Genomic DNA, 19,858 nt, shown 5'->3' on the forward strand with positions numbered 1-19,858 from the left:
TGTAAAAGACCCTTTTTAAAGATTCTGTTTTATTTACAGTCACTCCAAGCAAAACTATCATTTAGTTCTAAAGAAATTGTTGCACTGAGTTGTTCCTGGTGTAAAGATGCCTATCATAACAAAGAAAGCTGCTTTAATTTACAAAGGATAGGAGAAGAGTGTTCATTAGGTATGCCATAAATTTTTTACGTAGCTATCTCATTTTACTAATAGTTTTATGTATTTAAATTTTAAGATTTAAACATTATTAAATCCGTCACTCTTCCTTAGGTACGCAATGCAATATAATCGTCCCGCCGTCGTGGATAGTTAAACTCCCGAAAAGGGGTAGCTTTAAGTCTTCATTAAGAAAATCGCCAAAAAAGAAGAATACAGCGAAGAAAAAAGGAAAGGATTCTAAAAGCGAACAAAAGACTTTCGTAATCAAACCAATTCCAACTGCCAACGTAAAACCGGTGCTGGTTTTTATTAATCCGAAGAGTGGAGGCAATCAAGGGGCAAAACTATTGCAGAAATTCCAATGGCTGCTCAACCCGAGACAGGTGTTCGATCTTACCCAGGGTGGACCAGGACCTGGGTAAATATTCACAATTCTTTTATTTTCAGCAATTTCGATTGGCGGGTCCGAGGCTATACGATATAATATCTACATATTATTTTCTTCTCTACCTACTGCCAAAATTTTGCACGGTTAAATATTATTTCGATTGAGTTATAGGCAGTAAATAGTTCCAGTTCTAGTTATGGCCAGTGACGGATTAACCCTTAATCAAATTAAGCAATTGCCTAGGGCATCACGTCTGAAGGAGCACCAGAAGAAGCACAAAAAAAAATCCGTCCTTAGGGCGTCACGTCTCACTCTCACGTCACCAAAAACCACACCAAAAAAAGTTTCTAGGACTAATTTGAAAATTCGCGCGTTTTAAATTGACATAGAGTCCGACCTAGAGTCATAACCCCACTCCCGCTTGCCCACTCGCTGTCCGCTTTTGCATTCGACAATTCGAATGCCCCCGAAAGCCATTTCAACAAATAAATAAGTTATGCTTTGGTTTTTATTGTTGTCGCATCTACTCCACTTCTAAAGTACGTTACATCTCATCATCTTATTTTATAAAAAACTAATGTTTTTAGGCGGTAAAGGTGTAAAGAGCGATTCTAGTTGACATACGGATAGGGGGGCCCACAGGCATGGATTGCTTAGGGCATCAAGTAGTCTTAATCCGTCACTGGTTATGGCGATAACTAGCGATAAGATAATAATATAATTTTTATCATAAAATGATACTATCATAATTTGAGATGCTATGGGTAAATACAACATACATACTTTTACGTACGACTTCGTCCGTGTTAGATATATCATTTATAGACTACTAGAGGATGCCCGCGACTTCGTCCGCGTGGATTTAGATTTTTATAGATCCCGTGGGAAATAAAAAGTTGCCTATTTCGATTACTGGGACGCAAGATACTTCGGTACCAAATTTCATACAAATCGGTTAAGTGGATGAGTCTTTAGGAATCCCGCGAGAACTCTTTGATTTTACGGGATAAAAAGTAGCCTATGTTTGTCCCCGGGATGTAAGCTAACTTTGTACCAAATTTCATTAAAATCGGTTCAGTGGTTGAGCTGTGAAAACGTAGCAGACAGACAGACAGACAGACACACTTTCGCATTTATAATATTAGTATGGATATCAATCGGCGATAGTAAAAAATTTTCAATCGCGCCTCTTTATAATCTTGGTAATATATTATGTGTAGTAACTTCACTCACATTTTCGTTATGTTCCCAACATCATTAAGTCAGCAGGAGGTGTCGTGAAATCGTGAAACTTGCATAATGTTGCCCTGCTTTCCTTGAATATAGAAAACTCACCCATTTGTACATTAAACGATTAACTTAATCCGTTAATCTGCTAATTAAATATATAGCCATCACCATTTATAGACCTCTGAAACGAAACCAGCATACTGATGAGTTAGTTTTCGTAATTTTCTCTGGTAGATACTAAAAACCAATGTGATTAAACTCGGGATCGGACTTAATTCGCTAATTAATAGACACACGATTGGAGAAAATAATGGTTATGATGAAATACCTACTTAATTTAAGAGTGTTTTTATTTGAATAATGCATTTTGATATAAATTAATAATAAACAGTTTTTTTTTTTTTAAATTTTTATAAGATAAATATTACATAGTTGTACTAGTAAAATTTTGTAAGGTACATAATATTATAGGTATTGATAATTTTGCTTGAATAAATATTGTTAGATTTTGGTTGATTTTCCAAGAAATAAAATATTATGAGCTGTTTAACGCCACCGTAGCGCGTATACGAACGAACACTACTTATATGTACCGTCTACGCATCTACATCATGATCTACGTATCTCTATCTAAACTAGAATATTATGTACTGCAGTTTTAATGCGTCCTTTTTCAACCAGTAGATACTAGTACTCGTATAATGTCGGTGTAGAGTGAAACTCTAAATAGGATAGGAAGTACATACAAAACAGTATGCAGCATTTCAAAGAATTAAAATCAATGCTTGAAAGTGTCTACTTAGTTAAATTATGTATTACAAGGTTTTTTTTTTAATGTTTACAATTTAACAATGTGCTTGTTATCTGGCTATAAACGGTTTTTCTATACTCATTATTACAAGAACAATATGAATTTTTTATTTGCTTGGCAACGTTTTAACTCTCGAGGGAAAACATTTTATTATTCATTCACGTATCGTGTAGGTATATCTACATTCCACTGTATTATTAACACAACTGGCATGTTGTGTTAATAATACAGCGTTAGTAGTATTCTTAAATGTATATTAATACAAAAATAAAACTCAAAATGTTGTAGGTAACCGATAACCGAACCGATGGTTGAAGGTAAACTTTAATATTTTGGTTTTACGTAGGGTCAACAACAAAGCTACGAGTAGGTTTGCACCCGTCCATAGTCGCTCACACTGGTGGGTGATAGATTAACAGGGCTCTCTCCGTCACTCGTTTCCACTCGTTTCATACAGTCGTAGTTCCAATTTCATTTGAATATTAAGCAACCAAAGTCCATGAAATTTTGCAGACATATTCTAGAAACTAATATCTGTGTCTGTGGTGTTTTAGATTTTTCTAAAACTATGCAGTTTTAAAATTACAGGGGCTCAAAGATTTGTATGTAAATTTTAAAGACCGCGTAACTTTGAAACCGAATATTTTAACAGAAATCTGGAAAACCACAGACATAGATATTAGTTTCTAGAATATGTCTGCAAAATTTCATGGACTTTGGTTGCTTAATATTCAAATGAAATTGGAACTACGATTGTATGAAACGAGTGACGGAGAGAGCCCTCTTAAGTATTCCATCAATTTCAATGAAATTTGGCTTATAGTTACTCGTAACTCGCATACGGGGGATGACTAACGGACGTATTATTTATCTGCTATCCCGACTTCCTGCATCAATTTAAAAAATCTAAACAAGTCCACAAAAGTTATTAAATACTATCAGATAAAATAAACCTTAAAATATTCAAAATGCATACCCCGCATAAATACCTACTCGTACCAGAAAAATGAAGCCAGATACTACAAAAAGTTAATGCGAAAAGCAGTCGCAGAATGCATATTGTGTACGTTTTGCTACACTTTGAGACAGCTAATACTCACGAGAGAGCTTTGATCGTTTGACAAAGACTTGCGTTCAAGTGTTCCCGCTTTCAGCTGGCGTAAAGAGAATTACCACTAAGTACAACATTATTCACTTGCGAACTTGGATTGCACTATTAATGCTTCTTTATGAAAAAGTTAAAAGAATTCAAAGTTCGCATAAGTAGGTATAAAAATGCAAAATTAAACTGTTAAGAACTCTTGAGCTTTTATTGCTTAGCAAAAATGTTAACCAACTTAGATGAGAAAATAGTGCTTTTTTGTTTGTCTGTTGACTGATGTCTGCTTGCAGCAGAACTATTTTTGTTTTCTTTTTTGAGATCTAAAATAGGTACAGTAACCAACTTTAAGTTCCGTAGCTCATTATGGTGTTTTCGTCGTTATTGTTCCCAAAGTTTTAATTCAATTTCTAAGTAGGTACTAGTATTAGTAAGTCTCGGTAACGATTTTATTAGGTATATTTTAATGTAGCAATCAACCCCGGCTTCACAAAGATGCAAATAGTTACATAAATCAATAGTCATACAGTTATTTCCAACAAAATGTAGCAGTAGGCAACAAATAAATTTTGTAATTGGTATTCAATGGTGATGCTATTCAAAAAGTTGTATGAAGTTAGTAAGCAGATATTGAAATTCAAGTTTATATTCGCCACCGCAAACGCGATGGTCCAGCTTAAAATGGTTCGCATTAAAATTTCCAAGGATGACTCTGTTCAGAGGTTCTAAAAGTGTACTTGAATAAAAATCTATTCTATTCTAAAGAAGAAATCAGAATGACTATTTACTGAATAAATGGAAATTAAGAGGCAATTACCGAGCTCAAATACCTCAATGGAGCTATGAATAAAACATAAACGGGTCGTAATAGAGAACGAAGAACACATTACAGAACTTCGTGTTTTTCAACTCGTGGTGTTAGTCAGGTATTTATGTATTAATAGGCGGTTTAGCTATTTAGCTTGTTCAAATTTGCAGATGCAGTATGCTTAGGCTGCCTTTCCACCCAAACGGAGAGGAGCTGTGTTCAGTTCACTAATTAAATTCTTAATAAATGATTTTTGAAAACTTAACACCTAAGGGGGTAAAATGGGAACGAAGTGGTGGGCATAAGCTAGTGGGATAGTAACTTAGGAAATTTTAGGTCCGTAGTAAAATGAATAGTCTACAGCAGGGGCACCAGGGGTCTCCAAATTTTGAAGCCTTAGGGCCGTAATGGTTTTGTCAGTATGTTTCAAGGGCCAAAACAGTTTAAATTTTCTATCCTTAACTACATTTCCTACCTGGGTACTCTTCTTTTGAAGGTACCAAATATTGTAGTTGCTGGGGCAAGCGGAAGCCGGAAGAACATTACCTATTCTAGCAGGGCGTATTGGAAACGAGGAATGGAATCGCCTCGTACGAGTCCATGGAATTTCGACTATGCAGGGGTGCAGCTGCAGACCTTTACGACGCCGCGTGGTCCGATAGTAAAATGGCGACGGGGAATTAGATCAAATAATTCCTTAGCACACAGATCTCCGAAATAAAACATTCTGTAGAATACCAACAGACAGGCAATTTTCAGTGATCTTTACAAATTGCAAACAAAAAATTCACACATAAAAACTAAGTAACTAGGCTAAACTAGGTACCTATAACTTGTTTCAGCTAAAATGACGCGCCCCACATAATTTTGTTGATTTGTGTGGCGCGCGTCATTTCAAAATAAAAATAGACAAGCTTTGTCAACTTTATTCTAGGGAGTACTAAGTTGAACATAATAATAGTTATCTCGAAAGTCGAGACAAGATACTTGTCGAGTTTGTGTATTCAAGGATTTGAACAAGTATGCATGAGCGGTACACCTTGTGTTGACAAAAATATGTTCAAGTTGTGTGGGTGACAGGAACTTTAACGAACTTGTTTTGTGCCGGTATTCTGTGATGGTACGGTGTGATCGTCTATACTAGTGGTTAAGATTAGGCATTATGAAGAGATAAAATAAGAAATAAACTCAGCTGAATTATAGAAACACCTAGGTATTTAAGTCATGAGTTATTTACAAGTAATTAATTGGTACAGTACGTTGGGTGAACACGTAGACTTCTCGACCAGCTAACAGGTTTACACGGATTGAATTATAAAAAATTAATGTAAAATTTCAACTCCTCAAAATAAATATAATGAGTGGAGAGATTTGTTAATTTAGAACGTCCTGTTAGTGTGGAAAATCAGTTGATACGTGTATTTGCCTTATTTAGGCCATCGGTTTGAGACCAACCGGCATTCCTCAAGCACGGGGGAAATACCTACGCTGAAACTTCAGCCTTAATCCATGTTATGTGGGGCACAGCAATTGGACTCTCCTATTTTCGCTGCGAAGCGTTTTCAATTGCCTAGGTACGGAAACCTAGGTTCTTTTCAGTGAGCTCTGGGCTCGCCCCAAAACCATGGTATTTTTGTATATTTATATATTTGTTTGATTGATTGTCAATAAATTGGCCAATTTATTAGTTCGGAGAGTCCAGCTGTATAAAGACATGACGTGTTTGCTTTGTGCCGGAATCTCGCTGCTGGTACGTCACCAATCAACCATGTACCATATAATATCAAGCAAAGGAATTACAAAGTACAGCAAAACTAGTATTTTTATCTATTCAAAAACTCGGTGATTCACAAATTCAGCTGGCGTCGGTTTTAACAGATAATGTTACCTAAAATGCTGTTTGGGAAAGATCGGTACACAATAAAAAAAAGGTACCTACCTGCCTCGCCATCTGCCCTCTGGAGGCAGCGTGTACTCCATTGTCTCGTTCAGGGTAAGTAGATGAAATTTAGCTATGACTCGAAAGTAAAAAGGTCCCTTTGTCTTTAGCCTGAGATTCGAACCCAGCCAACTCTATTATCTTTAGTAGTGTAGAGCATTCTTGGTAAATTAGGTACTAATCGTTTTGTGAAAATAGAAGTATAAGGAAAAACCATCGTGAGAATTTCACATCCCTAGAGTTCTCTCAAATGTTCTAGTTCATTCATAACCATATAAAAGATTGATCATGATGATGATAATGATGCTTCGTCCTAACTTTTGTGATCAACTTCCACTAAATGACGTTAATTTATTTACTCAATTTCAATACTAATTTCAATGTAAGATGGAAGAAATTTGTATTTCTTAGTTCCATAGTAAGTACTTTAATTTAGGTAGGTATTAGAGAGAGAAAGTCAATATTGAAGGTTATCAAATTAAATATGCACACATGTGACTTAAGTTTGAGCTATATCAAAAAATCAAATGAACCATAACTAATAAATCTTTAACTTGAATCTCCTTTCAATATTCACTACTTCATATAGGTATAATTAAATATAGCAATAAAAGAGGAAAATAATATTCATATAATTTATTACTGGTGAATAGATTTTTCTACTACTCACTCAGTTTAAAAACAAATAAAGAAGAGAAACTGAATTTATTATTTAGACTGGGAATTAAGTAACTTTATTACATTAATTAATTCCTGGCCGAATATTGCTTCCTAAGCCATACTAATTATTGAAAGGGGAAAAGCAATATTCAAACGAAAAAACCCTTTCGGCTTTATGTACATCATTTTATCTAAAATACACACATGCCCACATAATTAATAGAGATATTATCTACAATTCTTACTTCTATAATAAAGTAAATTTTAAGGACACACATTACACAGTTTTATACAATCAATCTAGATATATTCAGATCCCAGCTCCGCAGTTAGTTATTTCGTCTCAATTAAACACTTTGGTTTAAGAAGTTTAATTTTATGTTCAAACGTGGAGTTAACTCATTGTGCGGTCTAGAGTATAGATACGATTTTTATAGCCTCGTATTCATAATTTAAGGATTATGTAAATCATTACAAACAAAATTTCTAGAACCCACCTCTGCTAAAACCAAGTTGTGGATCCCCGATTTACGTCATATAAAATACAAAGTGTGTAATACATTATCTGGATTCATTTCTAATTAAATCAATCAATTAATTTAATTAACTAGGGTTGTGGAGCTGATTTCAAAATAATCTAGTCAAAATAACACAAAATATAATACGTCACCCAATATCAGCTTCTGTCGGCTCAAAACACACACTGATTAATTAAGATTTTACACTATCAAATTTTACTAGTTACTAATTTTAACAATACTAAAATTATTGTTTCAATTTTACAATTTTTCTTTTCTCAAAACTTTAATTTTGAAATATCGAAATTAATGTCGAAATAATCTCGAATAGAGTGATGAGTCTCGAAGGCTGAGGGCCCGAATGAATCCTTCTCGACGACTGTCCTTTTGCTAATATCGTCTCCCTTCTCTACCTTTCGACTTTCTCCCTCTTCCTGTAACAGAAAAAAAAACGAGAGCATCTGATTCGTCTTTTGGTTGTCTCCTGCGCACCCCTGAATTTTTATTGGTGGACAGAAGAAATGGTGTTTCAAAGTTCCGCCTTTTGACACACCTCGGTGTTCCTGAATGGTCCGATTTTGGCTTCACAATTATTTCTCATGTTCCCATGGTGTTTTTTTTTACTTTCGCGCAATCTGGTTGCAATATATGGCATTGTTTATTACACTTACAAAGATTTCTAAGTTAAAATTGACGACTTTATCAAATTTATGACCGACCCTAACGCAATTTTAAAAACTTAAGCTAATTTATTGTTTGTTTATGGATAGGCTCAAAGAAATTTTGTTTTAAGACGTATTTCTCAGTATTTAATTTATTTCATTTCTTTATTTTTTTGTTCTACCATTCTTTTAACATTTAGAGTGATTTATCTCTCAAGCCGTTTGCTTTCTAAAAGCAAAACTTAAAGTAACGGCCATAAAAAAATCTATGATGAATAGGTATGACTATCTCACACTCCCCCAAAATAGATTTTTAATACACGTAGTAATCCCCCTTTTGTCCCTGCAGCTGTGCTAGTTGTTTCAAAATCTATTTTTCTCCTTATCTGTATTAGAACGTTAGTATTAAACCTCCCACGCCTATCTATTATCCCCTCGGGCATGACCATAACTACTTAACTCAGGTATCTCTTTGTTTAGTGTACCCCAAACTACCTGTTTTCTGTTCCTTTCAATACTCTGGTTTTACCTATCTTTCTAGTTATCTACATAGTACCTAAACAAATGAATGGCATTGTAGTTACCCTTAACTTTATCAGTATGAACGTCTATTAATGTATATACATTATTATATGGAACTGCCCCTATTATGTACGGTCCTTCATATAAGCGCATGAATTTTTTTGTCAACTTTTTATCCGCATCTGACTTCGTAAAAGTCTTAAGTTTCACTAAATCTCCAATTTCGAATTGTATTAACTTATGATTTTTGTTATAATGTAATTGCCTACTTTCGGCCGCCTTATCTATGTTTTGTCGTGCCTGTTGTCGAATCTGTTCTAACGGTTCACCTTGTAAGTCTGCCCTCACCGATGAGTCAGTGTTGAAATCAGTCGATAGCAGAGTACGTTTTCCATATATAATCTCGTTTGGCGAATATCCAGTTGTAGTATGTATTACCTGATTGTAACAATCTTCTATATCCGATAATAGATCTACCCATGATCGATGTGATTTGTCGCAATACGTCCTGAATAATCTACCTAACTCTTTATTAACCCTCTCTGTCGAATTTGGCCGCGGATTTCTAACAGATGTGTGCGTTAATTCGATACCTAGTTGGCGAATACCTAACTCGAAAACTTTTGAAGTAAAGTTCGCGCCTCTGTCTGAACATAATGTCTTAATTGTGACCTGCTTATGAAACTTTTTTACACAAGTTAAAGTAGCCTTCCCACTAGCCTGGCGTAGTGGGTATAGTCTGATTAACTTACTATAAGCATCTTGCATTACGAATATGTATTTAAAACCAAATCGTCCTGCCGGTAAAGGTCCAAAAATATCGCAAAAAACTCTCTCTCCTATTTCCTTCGCTATTACAGTTTTTATCGGCCCCGTGTGCGTTTCCAAAGCATGTTTTGACTTCTGACATGCCTCGCAAGCTCTTACAACACGACCTATTATACGAGACATATTTGGGAAATAATATTGACGTTTCATCAGAGCATAAACCTTGTATCGCCCGAAATGACCTACTTCTTCATGTATGCTAACTATCAAATCCCTTAGTATGTTCTCGGGAACATATAACCTTAAGATATCCCCTTTTATGTCTCTTCTATAAAGAATCCCTTCTTTAAGCACGTAGTACTTTGATTCAGAAGTGTCTGCTGTTTGCACGCGTCTAATTATCTCACTAGCAGTCTTGTCGCGACTTTGATAACTACCTATCTCTCTCCATCGCTCCCGCACTAATCGTCCTAATGATGTTTTAAATAGATTCATTTCAGGCCCCGTGACCTTGTTAGTTAATACATCGGTGGTCCCCTTTAAATGTCGAGACAATACGTCTGCTACAATGTTTAGTTTACCTTTCACATGTTCGACTGTGTAATTAAATCGCCCTATATAATGTACCCAACGTATCATCCTAGCGCTCAATAATTTGCACGTCTGCAAGAATATCAGGCTTTTATGATCAGTCCTAATGACTAAATTCGCTCCTCTCAAATATGTTTCAAACTTTGACAAACTGAAAATGATGGCCCATAGTTCTTGTTCAGTAACTGTCCATTTGCGTTCTGTCTCTGTCAATGCTTTACTACAGAACCCTAATATTTGTTCTTCACCTGCTTCATTCAATTGATAGACATAACCCGAAACCCCCAAATTACTGCTATCGGTTTGTAAATAATAAGTTCCCTTAGGATCTGGGTGTACAAGAAGTATCGTATCTATAAACAATTTCTTGACCCTTTCAAAACAATCATTAATTTCCTCTGTCCATGACCATTTCGTATTTTGTTTTAATAGGTCGCACAGTGGTTTAACCTCTTCGCTGTATTTTGAGATAAATCTTCTGAAATAATTTATTAATCCCAGAAATCCTCGTAATTGTTTTATAGTCCGAGGTATAGGGAAGTCTAATATAGCTTTAACCCGTTCAGGATCCATACGTACCCCGTTAGTATTTACTATGTGTCCTAACAACTTTACCTCTACACATAAGAACCGACACTTCTCTAATCTTCCAGTTAAGCCTGCGGTTTCTAATTTATCTAACACTCGATCTAAATGTTCTAAGTGTAACTTTATGTCCCCCGTAGTGAATATGACTATGTCGTCTAAATAGTTTACGCAAAACTCTCGTACTCCTACTAGGATATAATCCATTGCTCTCGAGAACCCTGCTACAGAAGTTTTTAAACCTTGAGGTAAAACATTATAAGTATACGTCTTCCCCATGAACGAGAACCCAGTATACTTCCTAGAATCTTTATGCAAAGGTATTTGAAAATAGGCATTATTCAAATCAATTAAACTGATATAATTTACTCCATGAAAGGATTGTAAAATCTCAGATGTGAGTGGAGGCGCGCCCGCGTCACCTACCATTTTCTTATTCAACTCTCGTGCGTCCAATAAGAGTCTTATTGACCCATCTCGCTTCTTAGTGAAAGTGAGAGGACTACAGTAAGGAGTCGCTTCCTGTCTGATCACGCCTAGTTTTTCTAACTCTTCTAATTCGGTTTTTACCTGTTCTCTATACGCCAAAGGTACCGGATAACTGTGTTTTACAAAAGGTGTTTCGTCTAATAGCTCAATAACGTGTTCGTACTTGTTTGTCAAACCTAAACCTTCCGTAAATACCTTACAGTGTTTGTTTAACACAGGTAGTAATAATTCCTTTTGTTCATTACTTAAGTTCGCGTCATCTAATTTTAATCCCTTAAATTTCTCATTATCTAAATTCATGTCTGATACACTTTGTTCCACTGGCCTAGAGTTTTGATTTAATATTAAATTAATCGTGGCTGCGTTCGTCTCTCCCCCTAACCTTTCGATTTTGCAGTCCGAATTCAGCCTAACACAAGACCTAACGCCCATATGTTCAATAGTCAAAGTGTGTTCACCATTACAGTTCACTATTCCTTTTACCCGCTCTAACCAATCGTATCCTAGTATCAATGACCTAGGAAGACGTCGCATAACTAGTACAGGTGCTTCAACTAAAGTACTACCTAACTGAAACTCTATTAGCACTAACCGATTCGTGCTTTCACTTCGCGATCCAAACGCGCCTTGTATTTGAATTGCTGGAATAGCGATCTCTGGCAATGTCCCATGTTCTCTTAGAATAGAGTCGTACAATTCCCTAGTTATTCCACTAATCTGACTTCCCGTATCTATGAGTGCACTCATACTTCTTCCATACAGTCTAACACATACTTCAGGTAACCTAGGTAAAGAATAATCAACACTCACATCGGTTTGTTCATCTAATTCATGATACATTGTGTACACATTCAAACCTCTCTTCATACAAGTTTCACAAGACACGCCTAACTCATTACACTCTGTTACATTTTCAAACTGGTTTTCCAATAAGATTCCTATACTCCTAATTTCAAATTGACTACTATACTCGTTATAATCAACGCCGATTCTTAATAACCGTTTAAGTCCCTTATCTCCGGTCCCCAAACTCTGTCCTGGCTTCCATCCACTATTAATTAAGATCCTATAGACTACACCTGTCCTTTCGTGATCTGAGGTCTTTCTGACGCCCGTGCCACACAAGAATAACTGATTTGACCTCGTTTGTGTTGGGCATTCTAGTTTTTTGATGATCCCTCCCCCACATTCTTAGACACAGTAAGATCCTCGCCCTCTTTCACGAACGTGATAGTCGGCCTAATTTGTTTAGATTCGGATACCGTAGGCCTGTTAAAGTTAACCCTAGAACCTAATCGACCACGATAGCCGCGTCCCCTCGTCGAATTTCCCCTAGCTCTCCAACTTCTTGTTGACATTGTTGCTACAATAGGTCGTCTCGATGATGACTCATTGTATCGTCTACCTCTGTAATTATTACTAACAGTACCTCTCGTAAATTGCCTAGGTTTTTCAACAATATTTTGCTCTATGTTTCGAAGAAATTTCGCTCCGTTCATGATGTTAACTTCCTCTGTTCTAGTAAACCATAATCGTTGTATGTCTATAGCATAATGTCGCATAATAGAATTGACCAAATCTCTCTCACTAAACGCAATAGTTAATGACTGCATTGATTCTGCTTGCTCAGCAAAATGTTCGGACATCGACATTCCCGAATCGCTTGAATATACCGCATTAATCAATTTATATCTTATAGATTCCTGAATTTGTTCGGTCCAATAATTTCGTCTAAAATCAATCTCGAAGTCAGCGATCGTAGTCCAGCCCTTCGAATACAAGTCCATAACCTTCCGAGCATGCCCCGAGATGCAACCTAACGCTATATCTATTTCGCGATCTAATCCATTTACCGCCCTTATATATTTCTTTAATCGTTTTAGAAAAACGATGGGGTTAGTGAATGGTTTTCCGTCGAAATTTGGTTTAGTTACTGACGGCTGTACAACATATAAATTACGGGTCTCAGATAATGTACTTGTGCTCGCGGTTTCAAGATTTGACCCCTGCCTATCAGATTTTTCATTTTCATTAATCCCGTTCGACTCGTGTGAAGAGACGCTCGCGATTTCATTTGAACCGGTATTTGAATTTAACTGATGTAATTTTGCTTCGAACTCGGTGATTTTTTTCAAAATCAACTCTAATGTAGCATTCCCTAAGGTCGTTGTTTGTTCGCTCGATTCTACGGTACTAACATCGCTTTGCCCCGCACCTACTTGCTTTGTTTTTCGTCCTTTCCTACCTGAAGACATCCCTTTTTTTTTTTCAATTTTACCCTATTCCTTTTACCTACTTTGGTACTATCTTAAATATTTTTAATTTTTTACTTTCCGTGTAAAATTTAGTAATATGCAAAGTTGTAATTAGAATAATAGTGCAATACTGCTATAATTTGCAACCACATGCGCGAAGTGCTTTGATTATATGAATCCCCAGACTTTAAGCAAAATTTGTTAAGTCTAAGAAATAAGCACGGGATAAATAACTCGGTCCTTGTAATATCCTCTCTGAAAACCTGTAAATTGTACATTTATAAGACACATAGCTTATTTCTGCTCCTGCTCCCCCTATACACAAAATAAATGTAAATGTACAACATATATATATATAAAACAACATGCACAGTGTGTCCTTAAAACTTATAATTTATAAATAGTAATGTAAGTTTATAAATTTTTCTCTCTCAAATACCCAATCACAATTTCTACGTTGTGTTATTTTTATGTTAATGTAAATCTAGTCATATCGTTATTTCGAATACGTACATAGATCCCTGGTCACTCGGCATCATATTTCTGTGATGGTACGGTGTGATCGTCTATACTAGTGGTTAAGATTAGGCATTATGAAGAGATAAAATAAGAAATAAACTCAGCTGAATTATAGAAACACCTAGGTATTTAAGTCATGAGTTATTTACAAGTAATTAATTGGTACAGTACGTTGGGTGAACACGTAGACTTCTCGACCAGCTAACAGGTTTACACGGATTGAATTATAAAAAATTAATGTAAAATTTCAACTCCTCAAAATAAATATAATGAGTGGAGAGATTTGTTAATTTAGAACGTCCTGTTAGTGTGGAAAATCAGTTGATACGTGTATTTGCCTTATTTAGGCCATCGGTTTGAGACCAACCGGCATTCCTCAAGCACGGGGGAAATACCTACGCTGAAACTTCAGCCTTAATCCATGTTATGTGGGGCACAGCAATTGGACTCTCCTATTTTCGCTGCGAAGCGTTTTCAATTGCCTAGGTACGGAAACCTAGGTTCTTTTCAGTGAGCTCTGGGCTCGCCCCAAAACCATGGTATTTTTGTATATTTATATATTTGTTTGATTGATTGTCAATAAATTGGCCAATTTATTAGTTCGGAGAGTCCAGCTGTATAAAGACATGACGTGTTTGCTTTGTGCCGGAATCTCGCTGCTGGTACGTCACCAATCAACCATGTACCATATAATATCAAGCAAAGGAATTACAAAGTACAGCAAAACTAGTATTTTTATCTATTCAAAAACTCGGTGATTCACAAATTCAGCTGGCGTCGGTTTTAACAGATAATGTTACCTAAAATGCTGTTTGGGAAAGATCGGTACACAATAAAAAAAAGGTACCTACCTGCCTCGCCATCTGCCCTCTGGAGGCAGCGTGTACTCCATTGTCTCGTTCAGGGTAAGTAGATGAAATTTAGCTATGACTCGAAAGTAAAAAGGTCCCTTTGTCTTTAGCCTGAGATTCGAACCCAGCCAACTCTATTATCTTTAGTAGTGTAGAGCATTCTTGGTAAATTAGGTACTAATCGTTTTGTGAAAATAGAAGTATAAGGAAAAACCATCGTGAGAATTTCACATCCCTAGAGTTCTCTCAAATGTTCTAGTTCATTCATAACCATATAAAAGATTGATCATGATGATGATAATGATGCTTCGTCCTAACTTTTGTGATCAACTTCCACTAAATGACGTTAATTTATTTACTCAATTTCAATACTAATTTCAATGTAAGATGGAAGAAATTTGTATTTCTTAGTTCCATAGTAAGTACTTTAATTTAGGTAGGTATTAGAGAGAGAAAGTCAATATTGAAGGTTATCAAATTAAATATGCACACATGTGACTTAAGTTTGAGCTATATCAAAAAATCAAATGAACCATAACTAATAAATCTTTAACTTGAATCTCCTTTCAATATTCACTACTTCATATAGGTATAATTAAATATAGCAATAAAAGAGGAAAATAATATTCATATAATTTATTACTGGTGAATAGATTTTTCTACTACTCACTCAGTTTAAAAACAAATAAAGAAGAGAAACTGAATTTATTATTTAGACTGGGAATTAAGTAACTTTATTACATTAATTAATTCCTGGCCGAATATTGCTTCCTAAGCCATACTAATTATTGAAAGGGGAAAAGCAATATTCAAACGAAAAAACCCTTTCGGCTTTATGTACATCATTTTATCTAAAATACACACATGCCCACATAATTAATAGAGATATTATCTACAATTCTTACTTCTATAATAAAGTAAATTTTAAGGACACACATTACACAGTTTTATACAATCAATCTAGATATATTCAGATCCCAGCTCCGCAGTTAGTTATTTCGTCTCAATTAAACACTTTGGTTTAAGAAGTTTAATTTTATGTTCAAACGTGGAGTTAACTCATTGTGCGGTCTAGAGTATAGATACGATTTTTATAGCCTCGTATTCATAATTTAAGGATTATGTAAATCATTACAAACAAAATTTCTAGAACCCACCTCTGCTAAAACCAAGTTGTGGATCCCCGATTTACGTCATATAAAATACAAAGTGTGTAATACATTATCTGGATTCATTTCTAATTAAATCAATCAATTAATTTAATTAACTAGGGTTGTGGAGCTGATTTCAAAATAATCTAGTCAAAATAACACAAAATATAATACGTCACCCAATATCAGCTTCTGTCGGCTCAAAACACACACTGATTAATTAAGATTTTACACTATCAAATTTTACTAGTTACTAATTTTAACAATACTAAAATTATTGTTTCAATTTTACAATTTTTCTTTTCTCAAAACTTTAATTTTGAAATATCGAAATTAATGTCGAAATAATCTCGAATAGAGTGATGAGTCTCGAAGGCTGAGGGCCCGAATGAATCCTTCTCGACGACTGTCCTTTTGCTAATATCGTCTCCCTTCTCTACCTTTCGACTTTCTCCCTCTTCCTGTAACAGAAAAAAAAACGAGAGCATCTGATTCGTCTTTTGGTTGTCTCCTGCGCACCCCTGAATTTTTATTGGTGGACAGAAGAAATGGTGTTTCAAAGTTCCGCCTTTTGACACACCTCGGTGTTCCTGAATGGTCCGATTTTGGCTTCACAATTATTTCTCATGTTCCCATGGTGTTTTTTTTTACTTTCGCGCAATCTGGTTGCAATATATGGCATTGTTTATTACACTTACAAAGATTTCTAAGTTAAAATTGACGACTTTATCAAATTTATGACCGACCCTAACGCAATTTTAAAAACTTAAGCTAATTTATTGTTTGTTTATGGATAGGCTCAAAGAAATTTTGTTTTAAGACGTATTTCTCAGTATTTAATTTATTTCATTTCTTTATTTTTTTGTTCTACCATTCTTTTAACATTTAGAGTGATTTATCTCTCAAGCCGTTTGCTTTCTAAAAGCAAAACTTAAAGTAACGGCCATAAAAAAATCTATGATGAATAGGTATGACTATCTCAATTCTTGTACGTGCTTTCATGAATCTAGCTTTTGCCTTGACTTTAACGGCGTGGATAAAGACGTCCTAGCGATTAATATCATTGCTTGGATTACTGTATGTTACATTAGCTTGTACGTTTACGAATTATACCTCGCCGCGGTTTGTGAGTGGCAGAGATATTGCGCGGACGTGACGCGAAAACAAAATATTGCCCCCATAGACCAAGTATGGGGATACTAGATACACAAGGGGCGTGGCGGTACGCACTCAACGAATGCACCGCGATATTATACTTTTTTAGATATACCTAGAAATAGCCTACTTAGCGCGTAAAACAATGGTTCAATCCGAAGTTGCAATCCTGCGATCAATTTACACCAAAAGATTGAATATACAATGAGATGATTGATGAATGATTTCCCGTATGAGATCTGTTTTATGCAATGTGTAGTCATACGCCTCGTGTTTAGATTGGACTACTTGTTTTGCGCGCACTATTAGACTACTATACCATTGGTATTTTTTTTTCAGATTAGAAATGTTTCGCAAAGTACACAACTTGCGCGTGCTGGCGTGTGGTGGCGACGGCACAGTGGGCTGGGTGCTAAGCGTGCTCGACCGCATCGGGTCTCGACCAGCTGTGGGCGTGCTGCCTCTGGGAACCGGCAACGACCTGGCCAGGGCGCTAGGTTGGGGCGGTGTAAGACCTTAATTTTAGTTAAATGAATATTAGTCATGTTATCAATAGGTACTCCTGTCTTTTCCCACTAAGGGTATGCATGGAATATGGGCAGTGTAATATAGGTACCTACGACGAAAATAGGGCAAAGATAAAATTACGTAGGTATCACCTTTTGGAATTCATTGGGCTGCCGAAATCGCAAAGCATCATAATATAGCCTACATCGTAGATCACTGGCGGGGATTTAAGTTTCTAGTATTCTTCTAAGTACGAAAGACAATGGCCGGGACGTAGTTAGGGTAGTTCGGGAAGGCCATGTCACTATTACGACATCCTGACAACCTGACGTGTGGTTTCATTTCAAAAAATTGTTGCGTAACGTGCGTTTTTCAATAATTTTTGTATTTTAGGGATATGAAGATGAGCCTATATCAAAAATCCTGGCTCATATCGGCGAGAGCGACACCGTGCTGCTGGACCGCTGGCAGCTGAAGGTGGAGCCCAACGAGGCGGCGTCGGGCGAAGACACTAGTAATGCTAAACCAGATTTGCCTCTCAATGTCGTCAACAATTACTTCTCGTTCGGTGTCGACGCACATATCGCTCTCGAATTCCATGAAGCCAGAGGTATGTCGTATTTTCGAACTCCATTAGTTGCACATTATAGATATTCGTACCTATTCATCATAATCAACCCATCACCGGCTCACTACTGAGTACGGGTCTCCTCTCACAATGAAAAGGGTTTGGTCATAGTCTACCACGCTGGCCAAGTGCTGATTGGCAGACGTCACACACCTTTGAGATCACTATGGAGAACTCTCAGGCATGTAGGTTTCCTTACGATGTTTTCCTTCACCGTTATAAAAGTGATATTTAATATACCGTGCCGTTCATTCCTATTACACAGAATATAGTATAATCCTATTACTAAAATTGTATTTATTATTAGTCTATTTGATAACTTATCACATTTTATACAGAGAGAACTTACAGTCTGAAAACTGATATAGGCTACATTGTGTTGCGACAAAATCTTTTCTTCTTTTTTTAATCCCGGCACACTTAGTGGTACATACGAGCGACAATACTTTCATCCAGATGGATTTATCCCGAGGTGTCCAATTGAGGAAAATCCGGGCGCTTTATTTCCTGTCATAAAACATATTTAGCTCGGACAACAGAAATTCCGCTACACTGTGGGTTCATTTATAGTCTAGTGGTGAATGAAGTATAAAATCCGTTAATTAATGCCTATGTCAGTTTACCTCACTTTCTTTTATTGTTGTTTTAGAGGCCCATCCCGAAAAGTTCAACTCCCGCATAAGAAACAAGCTGTTTTACGGCACGGCTGGCGGTAAGGATCTCATGCAGCGCAAGTGGAAGGGCCTGGCGGATTTCGTCACGATGGAGTGCGATGGGAAGGATTATACACCAGTGCTTCGGGAACATAAAGTGCACGCAATCGTATTTTTAAACATTCCAAGGTACCATTTTCATGCAACATTTTTTGTATTTACCTGGGCATAGTGTTAGATGTAGACGAGCCGCACGTCACTCGCTGCGTCGCAAGAGCAAAAAGATCCACACTACACATAAAAATCAAAATGACGTCAGTGATGAATCGCTAGGGTCTAGACCCATATCGCATCTTTTTTATATTTCATAGATCAGAGCATGCCTGCAATCACACTTGCAGATATGTATCGGTGCACCGCAGTTGTAGCACGCTTGCTTAGAAGATTCCTATTCACTTTTGTTTGGAGGTATACTACGTTACTTACTTTCACGTAAGTTATAAGTGGAGGGGAATATAGAAGGCTTTCGGCTTCTTTACTTGTAAATATCGCGAAGGAGCAAGAAAATTCGTGTGTGTGTCCGTGGAATTTGTACAAATAAATGAAAGCCGGGTTGTAACATGTGTCGCATATTTTGTCGGGCTAGTACTGTAGACGTAATTTCCATTTTCATTACTGAAGAGTACGTTGCGTTCTTGCGAATCTAGCAGACGATTGGCATGCGAGTCACACTGAATGTGTGTGACCATTATAATAGCAGTAGCAGCAAGAGCAATCTAATTTTCTTTTATGTCTAACAATAATGGTGTGAGTAGGTACCTAACTACGTAAGTTCCCTGATAGCGCATACAAAGTTACACACTTATAAATATTTAACTTTATTTTTCTTTGTAAGTGCATTAACCGTAAA

At 36.3% G+C, this 19,858-nt stretch overlaps 1 protein-coding gene across 12 annotated transcripts in view; it reads left to right on the forward strand.

The window, feature by feature from the left end:
• The window catches only part of LOC123866080 (eye-specific diacylglycerol kinase), a 167,027-nt gene that overhangs the window by 135,441 nt on the left and 11,728 nt on the right, over nt 1–19,858 (forward strand). For all 12 annotated transcript variants that reach the window (XM_045907417.1, XM_045907425.1, XM_045907428.1 and 9 more), the window contains 5 exons: nt 40–169; nt 271–577; nt 17,500–17,668; nt 18,061–18,277; nt 18,945–19,137. In XM_045907417.1, coding sequence (XP_045763373.1) covers nt 40–169; nt 271–577; nt 17,500–17,668; nt 18,061–18,277; nt 18,945–19,137 — 1,016 coding nt within the window. The remainder of the gene's footprint in view (nt 1–39; nt 170–270; nt 578–17,499; nt 17,669–18,060; nt 18,278–18,944; nt 19,138–19,858) is intronic.

Source organism: Maniola jurtina, chromosome 6, assembly GCF_905333055.1.
Source record: "Maniola jurtina chromosome 6, ilManJurt1.1, whole genome shotgun sequence".
In the NCBI taxonomy this organism is placed as follows: Eukaryota; Metazoa; Arthropoda; class Insecta; order Lepidoptera; family Nymphalidae; genus Maniola; species Maniola jurtina.